The sequence below is a fragment of the Pristiophorus japonicus genome, chromosome 1 (assembly GCF_044704955.1).
Source record: "Pristiophorus japonicus isolate sPriJap1 chromosome 1, sPriJap1.hap1, whole genome shotgun sequence".
Lineage (NCBI taxonomy): Eukaryota > Metazoa > Chordata > Chondrichthyes > Pristiophoridae > Pristiophorus > Pristiophorus japonicus.
This window is the reverse complement of record NC_091977.1, coordinates 195,113,066-195,134,835: the sequence shown is the minus strand read 5'-3', so window position 1 is coordinate 195,134,835 and position 21,770 is coordinate 195,113,066. Positions and strand designations below refer to the sequence as shown.

The 21,770-nt window shown below is 39.0% G+C and overlaps 1 protein-coding gene across 1 annotated transcript in view; it reads right to left on the bottom strand.

The window, feature by feature from the left end:
* Positions 1–21,770, bottom strand: part of fcho2 (FCH and mu domain containing endocytic adaptor 2) — a 263,593-nt gene that overhangs the window by 36,285 nt on the left and 205,538 nt on the right. The window contains exons 17-20 of the mRNA XM_070885934.1: positions 21,258–21,314; positions 18,610–19,089; positions 15,412–15,527; positions 5,464–5,593 (exon numbers count right to left, since the gene is read on the bottom strand). Coding sequence (XP_070742035.1) covers positions 5,464–5,593; positions 15,412–15,527; positions 18,610–19,089; positions 21,258–21,314 — 783 coding nt within the window. The remainder of the gene's footprint in view (positions 1–5,463; positions 5,594–15,411; positions 15,528–18,609; positions 19,090–21,257; positions 21,315–21,770) is intronic.

Sequence of the window (21,770 nt, the reverse complement as noted above, 5' to 3'; positions counted from 1 at the left end):
CAAGTAAAAAACTTCACTCTTCCAATTATATGTCGAGTTTGATTGTACATAGTGGCAAAAGTGTTTACAAATGCACAATTCAGTTCTAAAGTCATGTGCAAAGCTCTTGCATCAGTTGGATGTATGATAGCAATTAGTGTGGGTAATGCTTAAAAAAAAACAGAAGCAATCAAAATTAAAAGCCTGATCGAGGTTTTCTATTTACTGATTAGAGCCATTAAGTGTTGCATTGGTATGTTACTAGATCACATCCGCATGTAGCTTGCTGAAACAGTACCTTTTCTGTGCTGAATTCAGGTCATAACACAAGTCTTAGTTTGTTTAATTACAAGTAATAACCCATTTAAACACTCTTTCAGTTGTATAAACCTTATATTAGCATTTAGTTTCCCTATTATTTTGTCCAGCAGTAACAGTGTATCATCTGGTGCCAAAACCTGGTGATAGTTTCTCCAAAGCATTAAATAGTTTCAATTTGTACAGAAACTAATTTTGAGATTTTGAAAGCATTTTTTCCTGCTCTTTCGGATGAGATGTTAAACTGAGGCCCTGTTTTCCTTCTCATTTGGACGCAAGAGATCCCATGGCACTTTTCAAAGAAGAGATGGGTTCTCCTGATGTCCTGGCCAATATTTAACCCACAACATTAAAGCATATTATCTGGCCATTTATCATATTGTTGTTGATGGGATCTTGCTGTGCACAAATTGCCTGTTGTATTTCCCTACATTACAAGAGTGACCACAATTCAAAAGTACTTAATTAGTTAAGAAACAATTTGGGATCTCCTGAGGTTGTGAAAAGTGCTACATAAATCATAGAATAGTACAGCACAGAAGGAGGCCATTCGGCCCATCGAGTTTGCGCCATCTCGCTTGACCACATATCCGCAGCATAACTAAGACCGCCTATTTCCACCTCCGTAACATCATCAGGAGGAGGGTTGCAGTTTTGATTAAGGAAAATATTACAGAGATAGAAAGAAAGAATGTCCTTGAGGAATCAAAGACAAAATCTATTTGGTTGGCGTTTTCTTTCTTCTATTCAGAAGAAATGAGAAAAACATACTTACTAATGGATACCAGATATTAGATAAGTTGTTTGAGGCTAGAATTCCTCTAATATTGTTATAGCTGCTATAAATGAATACTTAATTATTTTTATAGTTGACATTTTACAGATTACATATTCATTACTTCACTACAACAACCATTAATATTTCAGAATAATGCCAATACAGAATTATAAGCAGTTTATAAATGCTTGTTAAAAATGTGAAGCGTTATTTGTAACAGTGTTACAAATAAAAAATTCTCATTTTTAAATAAACTTTCCTGTCACAGAATTATAACCATGGTATGCAAAATGTTGTAAAATTTTTCTTTTCTTCTTGTGATGCAAAGCCATACAGCAAAACTCAGTAAGCACAATAATTTGTAAATAAAAAAAATTACCAGACATACGACCTCCAACTGCAAAATTCATACGAGAAACCTCAGCGACTGAGGAAAAATAAATGAAGAAAAGCAACTGTATAGACAGAATTTTAAAAAAAATCTAATTTGGAAGTGTTTTCAAGGATCCAATACATTGTCACTGCTTAGAAGAATTATAACTGCTTCAGCATTAGTAAATACTCTCAGATGTTATAATTACTTCCCTCTTGCTTTCAGAAGCACTTTACAAATGTGCTATTCATTTTAGTTCTATCAATTTGTTATTGTTACCAAGTTTATTTTGAATGAGCTACATGAATTCTAACCATGTATCAAGCAATTAAAATCCCTATGTTGGGGCTTAATTTTAAAAGGGCCAATAGCTTCAAAAAACTGCTTGGCAAATGCAAAATTAGACATTAAAAAAACACAGAATGCAAGTGTACCAATCGAGCTGCAAAAATACTGTGTGACCTCTACGCAATGAAAATTACTAGTGACTGCTGATCCATCCTCCAAGTAATTAAGACAGCATTTCTTTAAGAGGTAAATACATTGGATGTTGTGGATGTTCCAATTTACCACCAATGCTGGATATTGATAGTTAGTATTAACCCTCACCACACTACATGAGCTCTCATCTGAGCAGCACTGAGGTCCCAGAGACACCAGCAACATAGCTTGCTCCATCATCGCTTTTCTAGATTGACATACGAACGTGTGCCAAAGATTGACCTGTTTAAGTCTATGTATGTCAGCTTTTAGACTTGCAATACCCGACTGGCTGAAATATCAACTTTCAGAGGTGATGTGTAACCAATTCAAGGCCAATTATCTGGAAGTTGATTCCATCTCCAAAATGGATAACAGGACTCTGAAAACATCTGAAGAAAGGTATCTATAGTATTTTACCTTGTTTCTTTAAAAAAGAATAAAAGGGTCAAATTAGATATAACAAGGCATGTTAGACAGAAAAGTAGTTAAAAAATAAAAATACAGGATGAAAATGGAAAGAGTGAGCACAAGTACATTTTTTTAAAACTTATAAATGACTTCATTTTAATTCTATGGGGCTAATGTTACAGTACTAAATTTGCTGACAGATGAGTAGATTTATTATTTAATAGCATGTGTTTCAAAAAGGTAGTAGGTGAGCTGAAAACTTGAAACAATATACCCAGCTCAAAGAGCCTGGAATAAAATTCAGTTTTATGTTTTCATTTATTCAAAGTTCTATCTGTAATCTATATGAACACATGAAAATGCATGGAACAGTGAATAGATCATTCTTTATGAATTATCACAAGTAAACTGAATTTAAAAGAACTAAAAAGTGGAAGTGATAAAATACTGCTTGTATGCCTTGGTCTTTCTGTAAAATACATAAGTTACTATGAGGAAATACACAATTGCTAACAAGTACTTTCAACATTTAATTTGCTTTTATTAAATATCGTACTGTAGCCATAATATAGATCCACATAGTGGGGAAACACTTGACTGTTTAACAATTTAAGTACGGGTACATAAGCTATACTCGAATACATAGGATTATATAGGATATATGCAGAAAAACAGCCCATTCGGCCCAACCAATCCATCCAGTGTTTCATCATAGGCAGTCCCTCGAACGAGGATGATTTGCTTCCACATGAGTTTATAGATGTTTCAATGAAGGACCCGATGTTCCAGTCCTGAACTCCAATTGAAGGGGTGGAAGATGCCTGTGCATGGATTTTTTTTAAACATGTGGTGACCGTTGCACATCAGCCACCAAACGGGCTCGACAGAACTAGGTCTTTATCCAGTGGCAAGGGTTAATCAGGACGACTGGAGACCTGCTCTGCTGCACGGACGTAGTGCGCACACATATCGCAGTGTGGGCTGGCCCATGCTGCCCCTGGGCCCTCGCATCTTCTGGGCCCCATAGCCTCATTCGCCGCACCTCCGCCAAGATTTCTTGCTGCTCCTCCGCCACAAAAACATTCGCCACACCTCCGTCAAGATCTCCCGCCACACCTTGAATGCAATACTCGGATGTAGATCCTGAGGCTTTGTTTTCCCACCGCTGATCTGGTTTCTTCGCAAGTGTTTATGCCGGCGTTTATGCTCCACTCGAGCCTCCTCCCGTCTTTCCTCATCTAAATCTATCAGCATTACCTTCTTTTCCCTTCCCCCTCATATGCTTGTCTAGCCTCCCCTTAAATGCATCAATACTTCTCACTTCAACCACTCCCTGTGGTAGCGAGTTCCACATTCTCATCACTCTCCAGGTAAAGAAGTTTTTTCTGAATTTCCTATTTGATTTCTTGGTGACTATCTTATATTGATGGCTTCTAGTTATGCTTTTCCCCACAAGTGGAAACACTCCCTCTGTATCTACTCCAACAAAGCCTTTCATAATTTTTCTATTCGGTCACCCCTCAGCCTTCTCTTTTCATCCTTTCCTTGTAAACCTTCTCTGCACCCTCGCCAGTGCCTCTATATCCATTTTATAATATGGCGACCAGAACTGTATGCAGTACTCCGTGTAGTCTAACCAAGGTTCGATACAAGTTTAGCACAACTTCACTACTTTTCAATTCTATTCTTCTAGAAACAAACCCTAGTGCTTAGTTTGCTTTTTTTATGGCCTTGTTAACCTGTGCCATTACTTTTAGGTGATTTGTGTGTTTGTACTCCCAGGTCCCTTTGCTCCTCTACCCCACCTAGACTCGCACCCTCCAAGTAATAAGTGACCTCGCTATTCTTCCTACCAAAATGTAATACTTCACATTTATCTGTGTTGAAATTAATTTGCCAATTATATGCCCATCCTGCAAGTTTATTGCTGTCCTCCTGTAATTTGTTGCAGTCCTCCTCAGTATTGACTATCCACCCCCCAATTTGGTGTCATCCGCAAATTAAGAAATTGTGTTTTTGATTCCAAAGTCTAAATTGTTAATATACATTGTGAATAACTGTGGTCCCAGCACTGATCTGCGTGGAACACCACTACCCACCTTCTGCCACTCTGAATAGCTTCCCTTTACTCCTACTCTCTGCTTTCTGTCTTGAAGCCAGCCAGCTATCCATTCTGCTACTTGTCCCCTGACTCCGCATTCACTGATCTTGTTCATTAGTCTATTATTTGGTACCTTATTGAAGGCCTTTTGGAAATCTAGATAAATTACATTAACTGCATTACCCTTCTATACTCTCTTTCTTACTTCTTAAAAAAAATTCAATGAATTTGGTCAAGCAAGACTGTTGGGGTAAAAAGCTTCTACCCACTTCGTAAACTAGTCTATTGTAACTAGGCAGTATGTCTTCCCCTTATTGCTGGGTAACAGTCCAGTAAAATCTATCTGTAAGTTTTCCCAGGTCCTTACTGTGGGGGCTGATGTCTCATTCTGACCTTTACTTTCCTCCTGGGTTGTATTTTGCGCAGTCAGGCACCTTCTACAGTGGTTCTCTATATCTCTACCCATTTTCTTCCACCACCACCATCTGGACATCGAGCTTATCATGTTGGTTCTACCTGTATGGACATAACCGTGGTATAAATTCCCATCTTTCTTCCATACCACCCCTCCTTTTCCTGTGGAGTGGCACCTAGCCAGTTGTTTGTTTAATGAATACTGTATCTTTTCAGCCATGTAGACTCTAATATTATTCAATGTAGTTTAAAATCACATTTTGTTACTAACTTTCAAGAGTCCAACTGGTTTATTGGAACTGAAAACTTATTTGTAGGCAGCTTTTCTTCAATGCAATCAAAATACTAGTTTTGATGGCTATGAATAGATCCAGAAAATGAACAGTTACCAAGCTAATTGTGTAAAGCTATTCAAGACTGTATTTAAGGTCATATATTTTGTCATTATTATTTTTAAACAAATCACTCCTAACAGAAATTGTGCTGTCAATTGCTACTAATGTTTACAGCAAGCAAGACAAGAATCAATGCATTAGGTCAATTTGTTTGTCGAGTTATATTATACTAACAGCTAAAAGAATTTAAACCCAACTTTTAATATGTACCTACCAATGGTTGGCGTTGTTGCTGTACTTAAAGAAGCTGAGGAGCCAATTGAGGATGTACTTTCTGCACGTGCCAGTGGGGCTACAGGAGGTGGACTGGTAGACGACGTTGATGTAGGACTGAATGATCTGGACTGAAAAATAAAAACATTAACAGTTTTCTCATATAGAAGTTTGTAGCTAAATAGAAATCATTGCACAGTACATTAATAAGGTTACTAACTCTAACTTCAACACCAGATGGCAAAGTTGTAGTATATTTTAAACTAAACTGAGTAATTGTGTATAAAGATGAAAACCGACCATGAAAGAAAACCAGCTAAATTAAAAATTTAATGAAAAACAAAAATCATAAGAATTTAATTTTCTTAATTTCATATAGGATAAAAAAGGACAATCTGAAATTTAAATTAGAGTAAAAAATATATTATATTGTTGAACCTAAATTTATTTGCACATTATAAAGATACATCAAATATTATGTAGAGTTACACTTGTGCCTTGTGTTTTCCTTTAGAATGAAGTGATATAATTTATGGAACAGATGGCAACAGACGAACACCTGTCACAGTAACTGTACACTCAGTAGACACATCCAAAAAATAAATTTAGGGATTCTCATTTCAACAGGCAGTACAGGCGATTGGCTCCAAGATGGGAGATGAAATCAGATGATACAGGTCAGAATATGTAACTAAATACAGATGACCTTGATGTGCTGAACCATTATTCTCTCTTCTCTTTCAGCATCCCCCGCAAACTATTTTCTTTCCTTTTCTGAAGCTGCTTAATCACTTTAGTCTATGGTTTCACATTGTGTTGACAGCCCTCCAGACCATCATCAAAGTGGCTGATCGTCAGATGGGAACCAAGTCAGTGAGTATCAGCAGGTTATTTACAGTGGGGGATAATCCATTAATTCATTTTTTATGCCATTATAACATTACAGTCATTACAATTCAAAAGTCATTTTTTTTTTAAATTATGATTTTAAAACACATTTCTGTTACTTGAGGAGGAATGAGAAATGACCTACAGAAGATGCGCCATTCTCAACATATGCTGAGAATGTACCTCTCCACCAACTCTCTTGATTCCTACATTGCCTCTCGGTTGTCAGACTGCTTGTCCAACATCCAGTCTTGCACAAGCCGCAATTTCCTCCAGTTAAAAATAGAAAGGCCAAAGCTATTATTTTCACCCTCCATCACAAACTCCGTACCATCACCACCGATTTCACTCCCCTCCTCGGCCATTGTCTCAGACAGAACTAGACTTTGCAGCCCAAACTCTATATCCTTTCCATCAGAAAAACCACCTATTTCCACTTCGGTAATATTGCACCTTTACACCTGCCTCAGATCATCTGCTGTTGAAATCCGAGTCTTTGTAACTCTCAGACTCTACCATTCCAATGATCTCCTGGCTGGTCTCCCATCCTCTATTATCTTTAGCACATCCAAAACTCTGTTTTCCGTATCTTGGCCAACACTAAGTCCCACTGACCCATCATCCTTGTGTGTGTTTTTTCCAATGGCTCAAATTTAAAATTCCCATTCGTGTGTTTAACTATCTTCATGGCATCACCCTTCCCTATCTATGCAATCTCCTCTTATGTTCTGTGGTCCCTTAGCTCTGGCCTTTTGTGTGCTCACTCCCTTCATCCCACTATTGGTGGCTGTAAATTCAGTCATCGAGCCATATCCTCTAATTTCCTCACTAAATCTCCCACCACCCTCTCCTCCTTCAACAACCTCCTTAAAATATACCTCCTTAACCGAGGTTTTAGTCATCCCACCTAATATCTCCTTCTTTGGCTCAGCATCCATTTTCTGAATTCAAACTATTGATGTAAATTAGAAACATTAGTGGTCCCTGATCACTGGGGCACTGCGCTCAATGCTTTCCCACCACTCTGACACGACTCTTCTAATCAGTAACCGTTGTTTTCTATCCTTCATGTAATTTCTGTGGTACTCCTTTTTGGAGAGCATGTTGTTCATGTCTTCTCTTGTGAATACTTTGAGAAAGTAATGATTCAGGATATTTATCATCTTGTACTCATCCTCGGTTTGAAGCCTATTTGCATCTTTTAATGTTCTCACCTCTTCTCGCCAACAGTCCTTTTACTACTGTGGTACTGAAAGGATTTTTACAGTTATAGTTTTCCTCTGCAGTTATGCTTGTTTATATGTCTCCTTTATCCCATTTGATCCAATTTTTTAAATATGTTTCTGCATGATGCTCTTTTCATCCCAGTGAACCCTATTCCCTCTTCCTTAACAAGGTTCGTAGAGGTTATCTTTCCTCTTCACTTCACTTTTAATTTGTCTGTGAATCCAATTAGGGACACACTTGTTTAGTCTGCATTTGCGAATCTTAGATATGTATTTGTCTTGCACGTCCAGCATTATTCTCTAATGTTTTAATTCTTCCATAATTCCGTTGAATTTAGTCCGCCCACAGGATTTACTTTATTTACCTCCCACACCTCCTTTTCTTTCTTTTCTCGAGTCTATACTGTTGAATGTTAAATGAATTTCCATCCTCTGGATTTAGCTATGTTTCTGATATTCCCACATCATAGTTCCTACTGCCACACTAGCCTCCAGTTCCACCATTTTACTTCCAATACACCTAGCTTTCATTTACAAGCATCTTAATGTAGATTTATCTTCTTTCATGTCTTCCATTATCTGCTTCTTTGAGCTTTGGTACATGCATGCATCTCTGGGTTACTATGTCCATATCCGCCCACTGATTACCTTCTATCCTAGATTTATTTACTTCTGGGAACTGGTTATCTCTCTACCCCAACACACAATCTAGTTTAAATAATTTTCAATTGCTGCTTCAATGTCCATTAAAAGTGTCTTTGCACCTGTTTCATAGGTGCAGCATGTCTCCCCCTTAATATTCTTAAAATGTTCCCAGTTTATAAAAGTAGCATTACTGATGATATTTTGATACAAGGTTGTCAGCCATACAGTTACATCTTTAACTTTATTGGTGAATTCTCACCAAACACTGGAGGTGTACACCAAATGAGGCAATTCTTGTTTATGTGCCTAATAAGGCCCATATATTAATTTTTCCTATCTTGTTAACCTCCCATGTAGACTACCACCACAGGGCCTAGTCCTGACCCCTTCAGTACCCCAACTAACTTTATCTGCATATGTACTACCCTAGTTCGAGGTAGTGAGCTTGCCATCCTATGTGTCTCATCTTTTTCATGCATGTGATTATCTACTTTCTAAAGCAAAGAATCCCTTACAATGGCAGTTTCTCTGCAATCTACAAATAACATCAATATCCAAGTTGTGCTGTATTCTCTCGGATGTCCTTTTTGATTTTTGTTTCTATTAGGTATCATTTTTAATACTGACTTGCCTCGGTGGACCCCTCATCAGCTGTTGCATACAGATGCTCTCTTACAGCTTAGCTCCTCTCCCGTTATCAATTTTATTCGATGTACATAAGAACATAAGAACTAGGAGCAGGAGTAAGCCATTTGGCCCCTCGAGCCTGCTCCGCCATTTAATAAGATCATGGCTGATCTGATCATGGACTCAGCTCCACTTCCCTGCCCGCTCCCCATAACCCTTTATTTCCGTATCACTCAAAAATCTGTCTGTCTCTGCCTTAAATATATTCAATGACCTAGCCTCCATAGCTCTCTGGGGCAGAGAATTCCATAGACCCACAACTCTCTGAGAGATCCTCCTCATCTCAGTTTTAAATGGGCGGCCCCTTATTCTGAGACAATGTCCCCTATGAGTGGAAATATCCTCTCTGCATCCACCTTTTCGAGGCCCCTCATTATCTTATGGGCTAGACTTTCCACTAGTGGGCCATCGACCCAAAAATTGGGCCTTGTTCCAGCGATGTGGAATGGGTGATGTGATTTTCGGCGAAGTCGTGTTCGCCCTCCGAAAGCGGAATTCAAAAAGCTTCCCTAGCAACGGGCTTCTGGGCATGTGTGGGAGGTCAGTGGTCAACCACACATGCGCAGAAGTCAAGGGAGGGGCAGAGAGAGAGAGAGAGAGAGAGAGAGAGAGAAAGAGCATACAGTGTGTGGAGGAAGACAGAGTCAGAGAGAAGAGATCATTGTTCATTGTATGTTAGATTGTTTAAAATGTTCATTCATAGATGGGGGTGGGGGTGGAGAAGAGGATGTGTGAAAAGAATTCTGTTTGCAATAAATTTTATTTATGATTTTAACAATTGTTGTGCATTCTCTGATAAGGTTAGTTAACTTAGGCATTTTGAATAATTTAACATCTTTATTCTCTTGCAATAACATTACTTAAGCTAAGCATTAATGCAAATAAATGCTGCACTACTAAGGACAGGCCAGTGCAGGCAAGGCTAAAACGTAACTCAACCAAATGCAACTTTTGTATAAACGTAATTGTTAATCTAAATGTAAATGTGACGATCCCCAATATAAGCTCATGCAAAGCATTCCTTTATCAGCTGCTGACGCAACAGCTTTGCAGCTGCGTAACTCCCCACGAAGTACTGTTCTTTTGCGGCGGAGGGGGGGTGGGGGGGGAAAAAGTGGATAGGACCATGGCTACATCGCCAGGCTGATCCTCCCCGAGGTCCTCACCAGCCTCCTCTTCCTCTTGCTCCTTGCCAGCTGGCTCTTCCATCTCCCCTCCATCTGGAGGTGGACCTGCAGCCCCGTCTGGCATTAGTTGTCCTCTCCTTATAGTAGTTTATGCAGCATGCAACACAGCACAATAAACTCAGCGACCTGGTCAGGGTGGTACTGGTGGACTGCCACCAGAATGGTCCAGGCATCTGAAGTGCTGCTTTCGGACTCCAATTGTCTTTTCGACGATGTTGCGTGTCGCTATGTGGCTTTCATTGTAACAATTCTCTGCTTCAGTGAAGGGATTATGCAGTGGGGTCATCAGCCAACTGGCAAGGTCATATCCCTTAACCCCCAGCATCCAACCTGGTTGATTGGCAAACAGGTCAGGGACAGCACTCTCACGTAGGATGTGCGCATTATGGATGCTGCCAGGAAATGTAGCATTTACTGTCATGATTATTTGTTTGTGGTTGATAACAAGCTACACATTTAGGGAATGGAATCCCTTTCTGTTACGAAACACCTCCGCGTTCTTTAAGGGGGCTTTCAGGGCGATATGCGTGCCGTCTATTGCTCCCTGCACCTTGGGGAAATCTGCTATTCTGGAAAAACCCAAAGCCCTCTCGGTCTGTGCTTCTCTGGTCATAGGGAAGCTTATAAAGTCCATCCTGCGAGCGTAAAGGGCTTCAGTCACCTGCCGAATACAGCAGTGTGTGACGTGCTGAGAGAGACGACAGATGTCGCCAGCTGAAGCCTGAAAAGATCCCGAAGCGTAGAAGGCTAGGGCTGCAGTTACAGTCACCTCAACAGACAGTGCGGTTCTGATGGTGCTGGAAGGCTGAAGATCCCCCTTGATGAGCTGGCAAATCTCATCAATGACCTCCTTCCGGAAGCGCAGCCTCCTTAGACACGCATTTTCAGACAAGTTGAGGTAAGATTGCGTTTCTTTGTACCTTCGTTGGCTGTACGCTCACCTCCTCTGTCTCTGTCTATGCATTTCTCTGCCACCTCTTCAATTGATCCTTTCAGAAACCAGCTTGTGAGCAGTTACGAGTAATGGCACAGAAAGCATAGGCCCCATCACTATCAATAATTATTTTCAATTGCTATAAATGAACTTTTCACTAAAGAATGTGAATCTATTAAACTACTCCATCTATTTCAGCCCCAGTCTAATACTAGGCCCCCTTCACTTTAAATAATTAATTTCACTAAAAAAATGCCTAATCCACTAGGCTACTATTAGTAAAATTAAATATAATTAAAAATCTGATTAGATCTATCTATACAGGACCCATAAATCGCTCACAACCATTTGAGCACGATTTTTTGGCTGCCTCCCCCCTTCCTCCGATCTTCAAAATGGCACGCGTAGTGCCATTTCCTTCTGTAAAGCCCGGGAAAAGCAACTATTTCACAGCGATGTTTTCAGCCTTAAATCAGCCCGGCCTTGTGATGGCGATGTGCCGAAAGTTGGGATGGGCCTTGTGTGGGCGATCAGCTTGGCTAAGTGAGCTGAAGCTTGGGCGCTTATTTTTCCGGCGCTATTTCTGGCCTAGTTTCCATTTTTTCCTCAAAATGGGCGATAGAGGTCCGTTTTAGGCAATATATGGGCCATAGATGGGTGATGTGAAGTGGAAAGTCTAGCCCTATAATGTTTCGGCAAGATCACCTCTCATTCTTCTGAACTCCAATGAGTATAGGCCCAACCTACTCATAAGTCAACCCCCTCATCTCCAGAATCAACCTAGTGAACCTTCTCTGAACAGCCTCCAACGCAAGTATATCCTTCCTTAAATACGGAGACCAAAACTGTACGCAGTACTCTAGGTGTGGCCTCACTAATGCCCTGTACAGTTGTAGCAGGACTTCTCTGCTTTTATACTCTATCCCCTTGCAATAAAGGCCAACATTCCATTTGCCTTCCTGATTACTTGCTGTACCTGCATACTAACTTTTTGTGTTTCATGCACAAGGACCCCCAGATCACTCTGTACAGCACTTTGCAATTTTTCTCCATTTAAATTATTTGCTTTTCTATTTTTTCTGCCAAAGTGGATAACCTCACATTTTCCCACGTTATACTTCATCTGCCAATTTTTGCCCACTCACTTAGCCTGTCTATATCCCTTTGCAGATTTATTATGTCCTCCTCACAATTTGCTTTCCCACCCATCTGTGTATTATCAGCAAACTTGGTTACATTACACTCGGTCCCTTCATCCAAGTCATTAATATAGATTGTAAATAGTTAAGGCCCCAGCACCGATCCCTGCGGCACCCCACTAGTTACTGTTTGCCAACCGGAAAATGACGCATTTATCCCGACTCTCTGTTTTCTGTTAGTTCGCCAATCTCTAGCCATGCTGATATATTACCCCCAACCTCATGAACTTTTATCTTGTGCAGTAACTTTTTATGTGGCACCTTATCAAATGCCTTCTGGAAATCCAAAGACACCACGTCCACTGGTTCCCCCTTATCCACCCTGCTCATTACATCCTCAAAGAACTCCAGCAAATTTGTCAAACATGATTTCCCTTTCATAAAACCATGCTGTTCTGTTAAAATTTCTTACCGTCTGTGGTGCATTTTAGGAAAAAAAAATTAAGTTTGTTCATATTCTGTTTTGTTTACCTGAGCACTGCACCTACATGCCATTCCTGCACCTTTACAGGGTGGAGCTCTCTTACAGTTTAACTGTTCTTCCACCAAAATTTGCTTTCATGTTCCGATACTGATGGTGTCTCTCTGACAACTTTAGATTTATCAATCTTTAATTCCTTTTCAGTATTCGTGCTCCTGGATACCTTTAGATTATTTATCGTCATAGGAACCCTCCAGGAGAAGCAGCCATACCGGTAATTTAAAAATGTGCATTCCCTCAATTTTTGAATGCATGTTTTCCTTTTACAGAACTTGCAAAAAAAAACTGATTAACCCATACATGTAAAAGAAAAATAGGATTAAGATTATTTTTTCTGCTGTGCCAATAGAATGAAATGCTACCAACAAAATAATTTTAAAAACAAGCTACACTTCTAAAAATATGCCCTGTTTATAGCAGTAGTAGGGGGAGGACGCATGATCAATATGGCACCAAATTTTTAAGTGTCCCAGTGTTTTTCCCCATCCTATCGAATTTGGATGATCAGTAATAATATCTTAAGAGGGTCAATTTTAGACTGCTCCTTCAGGCGCTAAAGAGCCTCCAAGGTGGATAAGATGGGGACTTCAGCTGAAACACCAGTTTATCCCGCGTTTAGCACAAGATGCCATCTTAGAAACATAGAAAATAGGTGCAGGAGCAAGCCATTCGGCCCTTCGAGCCTGCACCGCCATTCAATATGATCATGGCTGATCATGCAACCTCAGTACCCCATCCCTGCCTTCTCTCCATACTCCCTGATCCCTTTAGCCGTAAGGGCCACATCTAACTCCCTTTTGAATATGTCCAACAAACTGGACTCAACAATTTTCTGTGGCAGAGAATTCCACAGGTTCACAACTCTCTGGGTGCAAAGGTTTCTCCTAATCTTGGTCCTATATGGCTTACCCCTTATCTTTAGACTGTGACCCCTGGTTCTGGACTTCCCCAACATCGGGAACATTCTTCCTGCATCTAACCTGTCGAGTCCCATCAGAATTTTATAAGTTTCTATGTCTCTATGTTTCTATGATTATAAGTTCATAAGTTTCCAGTCTCTCCTCATATGTCAGTCCTGCCATCCCGGGAATCAGTCTGATGAACCTTCACTGCCCTCTCTCAATAGCAAGCACGTCCTTCCTCAGAGTAGGAGACTAACACTACACATAATACTCAAGATGTGATCTCACCAAGGCTCTGTACAACTGCAGTAGGACCTCCCTGCTCCTATACTCAAATCCCTTCACTATGAAGGCCAGCATGCCATTTGCTTTCTTTACTGCCTGCTGTACCTGCATGCCTACCTTCAATGACTGATGTACCATGACACCCAGGTCTCGTTGCACCTCCCCTTTTACTAATCTGTCACCATTCAGATAATAATCTGCCTTCCTGTTTTTGCCACCAGAGTGGATAACCTCACATTTATCCACATTTTACTTCATCTGCCAAGCATTTGCCTATTCACCTAACCTGTCCAAGTCCCCCTGCAGCCTCTTAGCATCCTTCTCGCAGCTCGCACCGCCACCCAGCTTAGCGTCATCTGCAAACTTGGAGATATTAGATTCAATTCCTTTGTCTAAATCATTAATGTATATTGTAAATAGCTGGGGTCCCAGCACTGAACCCTGCGGCACCCCACTAGTCACTGCATGCTATTTTGAAAAGGGCCTGTTTATTCCCACTCTTTGCTTCCTATCTGCCAACCAGTTCTCTAGCCACGTCAATACATTACCCCCAATCCTATGTGCCTTAATTTTGCACACTAATCTCTTGTGTGGGACCTTGTCAAAAGCCTTTTGAAAGTCCAAATACACCACATCCAGTGGTTCTCCCTTATCCACTCTACTAGTTACATCCTCAAAAAATTCTAGAAGATTTGTCAATCCATGCTGACTTGGACCGATCCTGTCACTGCTTTCCAGATGAGCTGCTATTACATCTTTAATAATTGATTCCAGTATTTTCCCCACCACCGATGTCAGGCTAACCGGTCTATAATTCCCTGTTTTCTCTCTGATTGGGGGTAAACAAGTTGTTGCTGAGGATTTAAAATGCTACTTAAAAGGTATCACCTTTTACTGTTCAATTGCTGCTGAAGGTTTGAAGAGGACATTTGAAACACATCGGGAAACTTTCTGGGACTCTGTCACAACTGCCCAACAATCTTATCAACATATATTCTGGAAATTCATTGAGAACTTCACCTAAAAAGATTGACTGGTGTGCTGCTCTATCTTATTGGACACCTTATAGGAGTCACCAGGAGAAAGGGAGTGCTTAGTCATGGGCATCCTGCTTTGGGTCCCCTTGGTCTGCAGGAGGAATGGGAGGAGGACATGATGCCAGACAGAGCAGCACCAGCTGCTGCAGGAGAGAGGGACAGGAGGTCTGTCTGCCTGTTGTTATTCTTCCATTCAATTGCATGTGGAGGTTGAATGAGGAAAAAATAATAATGTATAGAACCATTTTGATTTTGCAATTATTTATCCTCTTTACAAATATTTGCAAAATATAACAGGACAGAAAAGTTATAGTCTGGTATCTGTATCAGTACTCAAGAGTTAATAGTAAGTAATCTACAGTAACATGAAAACATTTTGATTTTTTTTCCATATAAAAATACTTTCTACAAGAGTAATGATACCAGCAATAACATTTTATGCTAGAATGATTTATAGTATTAAAAAAAAGGACCTTACTATTTCATTAATTCCACCCAGTTTTCCCGCCGAAAGCTTTGGTCTGGATGCAGGACGTGGTGGTGGCACAATCATACTTGTATTAAGAGGGGTGGTGGGTCTTGCTGGGGGCGATACTGTTATGGAGGGCAGTGCGGGAGTGGGGAGAGAGGGTGTTGAGAGAAGCAAAAAATAAAATTAATGAGAAAAATATCAGTTGGCAAAATGACTAAAGTTCACATTTTCCATATTTTTTTCATACCAGTTTTGAAGGATGCTTTCATATACAGTGAACAGGATTGTTAAGAATCCTGCATAATGCAACTTTCATTTCACAATATACTTAAGCTTAAATCAAGTTTGGTTATTAAATCTTTTTTTGTTAATCTAAAGATTTTTACCCTCAGGAAGTAATGAGAACTCTCATATCATACATGTCACTGAAATTCATAGCTGATTCCAATTAACTTGAATCTATATAGTACAAAATAGTAACAAAAACTATGTACTTGCAAATAGACCGTCCATGACTCACACCTGAAGTTACAGAATTATCACAGTAACTCATCTTATTTTGCCGCATACAACATTTCTAAACAAAATAATTCCCTACATCTTGTGAACTATATTCAAACAATTTATTCTGAATACTTTGATTTAAACTTAGTATCATACAACTAAATTTTTTAGTTTTATATCTATGCTGCTGCAAGTCAGTTTTATGCTGTTTATGAGAGTAATTTCAATCTGTACATTGGAAAGGACTTTTGGTAAGTTGGAAGTTTATCATAACATCTCTCTCCACCATCATCCAATGTATGAAAGGATCTGAATTCCACAACTGCTCTATCATTTAGTTTGCTTTGTTGGTTTCTCCTAATCATAGAGGCAGAAACTAAGAGAGATGATCACATAATAGAGATCAATATCAGCTTCAAACAAAGTAATGGTTTCTCCAACTGTCCACAAAAAAATGAAGCAATCTCGAGCAGGATTTTAAAGTACCATCTTGGTAACTAGATTTTAATAAACATTAATAATGGGTGCTGTAGCTGGCTTGTAGCCCACACACTCCAACAGAGTGGTCAGAAGTAGATTTGAGACCAAATCCATCAGAGTTCCAAATCTTAGCCTAGCCATGGTGGGATGGATGAAAAATATATGTATGTGACAATGGGCTATTACTGTGCAACTTGTAGCTGTCAGTTTCAGATAATAAAAATAATCTTAACCAGAAAATGCAGTTATAAGTCACTACAATTTTAACATTTGTTTCTCCCCATCTTATACAAGTCAATCACCCTCACTGTTTCCAACATCATCACCCAAACAACAAATTTCACAGGCAGCCTGATCTCAGGCCTCTGCCAAATGCATTTCTGAACCAGCCATTGGAAGGTATGAAAGAGTGCAACACTGATGCCTACTCCTTTTCAAGAAATGAATAGATAAGTTGAATTTATATACAATCTTATCATATCAAAACATCTCAAAGTGCTTCACTTTTGTGCGGGGATAGTAGCCAGACATGGCAACTATGCCTAGCTTCTGATCAACGCTTAATCAGATAGAGTGTTCTTCACATGAAACATGGCACAAGAAATTCCAGCTCACTGTGCCTCAATGCTGCAGCATTTATTTATTTATTTTTAAAATTCATGTGCAAAGTAATATCCAGTCAAATCAAGCCCTTTTAGTTCAGGTACAAAACAGATAAGACAGCCCAAATTTCCCACTAGCCTGCAATAGTATACTTTACCCTGAATCTTGGAAGAGCATGTTCTGCAGTACCAGCATCACAGGTCCACTTTCAACAGCAGACATCCTAGCCTGACTTAAATTGTATAGGTCGAGAATATTGGGATGTCAGAGTAATTTTTTTTGGAAAAATTATTGAGACCACCAAAATGCATTTTGCTGATGACCCTTACAAATGATTTAGAAAGATCCATGTCCCATCTGTCTGTCTGGATTTAAATCTTAATTCTGAAAGCAAAGAGAGATTATACCACCACTACCCGATAACTATCTTACATTTCTTCCAACATTTTAATGGCATGCGAACATAATGTGATTTTCAATTTCCAACTTTTAAACTATTGGTCCTTATGAACTAATTCCCCAACAATTCATGGTCACTATAAGAATACATGCACATTACCTGACATATTTTCTGACCCCAAATAGGAATATAAGAAATAGGAGCTGGAGTGGGCCATTTGGCCCTTCAAGTCTGCTCTGCCATTCAACAAAATCATGGCTGATCTTCTACCTCAACTCTACCTTCCCGCACTAGCCCTATATCCTTTAATTCCCTTCGTTCCCCCCAAATTATCGACCTGTCTTGAATATACTCAATGACTGAGCATCCACAGCTCTCTGGGGTAGAGAATTCCAAAGATTCACAACACTTGAGTGAAGAAATTTCTCCTCATCTCAGTCCTAAATGGCCAACCTCTTATTTTGAAACTGTGACCCAGTGTTCTAGATTCCCCAGCCAGAGGAAACATCTTCTCAGCATCCACCCATCAAGCTCCTTAAGAATTTTATGTTTCAATGAGATCACCTCTCATTCTCTTAAACTCTAAGGAATATAGGTCTAGTCTACTCAATCTCTCCTCATAGGGCAATCTCCTCATCCCAGGAACCAGTCTAGTGAACCTTTGTTGCACTCTCTCCAAGGCAATGTCTTTCCTTAGGTAAGGATACCAGAACTGTACACAGTACTCCAGGTATGACCTCACCAATGCCCTGTATAATTGCAGTAAGGCTTCCTTACTCTTATACTCTAATCCCTTTGTAACAAAAGCTAATATACCAGTTGCTTTCTGTACCTGCATGTTAATTATTTGTGATTCATGTACAAGGGCACCCAGGTCCCTCTGAATGCAAATATTCACCAACAAAGATAGAAGGTACTAGATTATTTGCAAACCACACTAACTGGTTGTCACAGATAGAATGCTATCCTTACTAGCTCAGCTTTAAAGTTAGAACATTTACAGATTACATAGAAGCAGCTTGGCATAGTCAGTGTAATCACATATGAGGAGAGTACACAGATGCATAATTTGGTCACCTAGAGAAACCTTTCTTGTTGGTTAGCAGAAATTTATCTAAATTTATCTATATTTCAAAATATAGGACACATTAATGAAAGTCATGTTCACAGCTCAAAATATTAAGCATACAGTGTTGTACAAATCATGCTTGCCGTACCATTATTTAAACGAGTAACCATGGGTCTTAAACTAACATCCACTGGCTGAGCTGCAGAGAAGGGAAAACTTTCTGATCCAGTATCATTCTCTTCAATGGGTAATTTCTTGTTGCCTGTAAAATCATTCTGAAGGTCACTTTGGTCATCAAAAGTGCTGCTGGAAGACGACAACTGAAAAGAGGCCACAGGAGGATTGGAGTTTGGTGGAGTTTTAATTTGTGTTGGTTCCTTCAACTCTGAGTTTAAAGGTTTGCTTGGATTTAGTTCATCATTAAATGAAATCCACTGAGTCCGTGAAGTAGGAATGAGAGAAGGCCCATTTAAGGTCTCTAAAATTGTTGCTACACTAAAACCTGAGCCAGGACTAGGACTCTTAGACTCACAGCTTGGCTGGTGCTTCACTGAGGACTCATATTCTACACCCCATGGTGAAATAGGACTTGAGAAAGTTGAGCTCCCTTCATGCCATGTTAATTCAGCTGAAGGAAAAGGAAAAATTGAAAGCTTGGAAAATATATGCATTAAGGTGGTGTGTAATATTAACTTAACCGTAAGAGGTGCTTTTACACCCTTCATGAGCAATCTAAAAGGTGATTATAGGGAGTGTCCAACAAACTTCAGGACTAAACAATTTATAGAGGGTTGTAGGTGGTATAATTGTTTAAAACTTGTGCAACTAATTAAACTTAAAAAAAAGTCATAGCACATTAACAAGCTGAGTATAGGTTTGGAGACCAGTTTGTGTCAGTTATCCAATTTAAAGAAATTGTATCATGGTATTAAACTAATATTTCACACCTTTGGCAGTTAGCCAGCAGAAAAATCACAGAGAAAAAGAGCAAAACAGAATTATGTATTCCTTTAAAAGCTTCAAAGTACTAATCACAACAAACCATAACAAGAAATGGTGGAGTAACTGAAGAATGCATTAATACAGTGAAAGTCAATAAATTAAAACAAAAATGAAAACCAGGGCTGTCTTCGGCATTTGTCATTATACTTCTAATATTCCAATATTACATTGAAACCACTTTGAACTTGCTTAACTGAGATAGATTAAAGTGTCAGCTTAGCTAATTGCTCTCATAATGTAGTCGAACCTCATTATAGCGAAAGATGTAGTACTAGTGTACCACTTTTTGCTTTTCAATTATTCATTTGAATTTCAAATCTGTGCTAGAAAATAAAAATAAAGATTAATGATCAAGTACCTACTGCACACTATAAAATACTATTAACAGCTAAGTGAATGTAGGGCCAAGAAAAAAAAGTGTTCAAATGTTGTGCTTTTGACTGCTCCTCCAACAGGTTCCGCAGCATTCTTCCTACTTGCATCGATTAGCCTTTAGTTTCCCTCCAAAATGCTGCAGAGTGGGTTCATTTTAACTTTAGTGTGCCTTCCTCCAAAGATGACAATTCAAGATGTAAATTTCAGAATCATCTCACCTAAAACTGCAAATGGGCCTGTGAAGACATTTGATGTATTTCCCCTGATGACAGGATTTAAACTAAGGTCCCTTTGTCGATATCAATGAGTGTAATAATTTGAAATAACTTGCATAATAAGCAAAGATTTAGCTAAAAAACAAGGATGATGATACATACAAGATAACATTGTTGATATTTTGGCAGATTTTCAGTTATTTTTAGTGACTAAAACAAAGATTTAGGTTTTTAAAATATATGTAAACTATTTGCGCAATGGAAATTAAATCAGGGTCACATCAGAAATAGCAGTGTGTGCATGTCTCTGTATTGTGACTTGACCAGATCAATAGATCATAAATGGAGAATGAGAACTAGGTGATCAGGAAATAACTGGGAGCTGAAGACGACCAAGCTGCAAATTCATGGTAACACAAAAGTAGAACATTTAACAGAATTTAAAAAAAACTAAGTTACTACATAAAATTGGACATATTTACAAATATCTTGCTGTTTATCCCCAGATATGTGCTGTACAGCTCTATGTCAATTAATAGGCTAATAACAAGGGTCGACGGCAGATAAAGTATTACTAGTAATGCTGATGAAATTGAAACTCCATTAACAGAAAGCAATATACAATTGTGTATGTACTTCAATTATCAATTTAGATGAATGAAGTGTCAAATATTCTTGTCAAGATTGTCTAACAAAATGCCATGCCTATTTTATTTAAATGTATTGCACAGCCCTGGAATTCATGAAACGTCATGATACAAGTTTTCACGTCATGTATGTATGAAGTAGGTAAAACTAAATAGGCATTTCAAAAATATCAGAAACAGGCTATATTTACCTAGATACAACCAGCACACAGTATCCAAGGATTATGCATGCCAATCAGCAAGGTGGTATTACTTCACAATTATTCACACCATCTTTAATATTAAAGCAGCAGCTTTTAAGTAATCTCAATGTATAGCTAATTTGGAAAACTTAATTTGAGATTACTCAGGCACTTCTTATTGAAGACACCTTGTCACGCTACTTTCAAAATTCAAAATTATACAGCTTAGTGAGGTATATCGTTGTTCTGTTGCCTTTTAAAAAAAAGCCTGGTTACTGGTCTCCAATTTTCCTATATAAAACCACTTTGCTAGACAACTGGTCACAAAAACACAAGTTTTACAGTACAGTTTTTCAATACACTAGTTTTATTTACCTGAAGCAATCACCATGTGTACCTCAGAAGTGTTACTGACTGGAAGGAAAGGAAAAGCTAAAAACAAGGTTAAGAAAAACAAGAAGGAAGACGAAAGCAAAAGTAATTAATGAAATATACTGCCAGCATGGTTAATTTTAAAAATCCAGCACTAAAGCAAGTTTTAAACTTTTAATGTGCAGGACACGGAGCATTATTCCCATTTTCCATTAAGAACTGACCTGTTCTCAACAATTGGGCTACACAAAAGATTGATTGAAAAGCCAAATACTGCGGATGCTGGAATCTGAAATAAAAATCGAACATGCTGGAAATACTCAGCGGGTCAGAACGTCTGCCGAAAGGTCATCGACCTGAAAGGTTAACTCAGTTTCTCTTTCCACAGATGCTGCCTGACCTGCTGAGTATTTCCAGCATTTCTGTTTTTATTATACAAGATTGATTGAGGTGTGCCACATTCAAACAAATATCTAATCATCCATAGAACCATAAGGATTACAGCAAAGGAGGCAG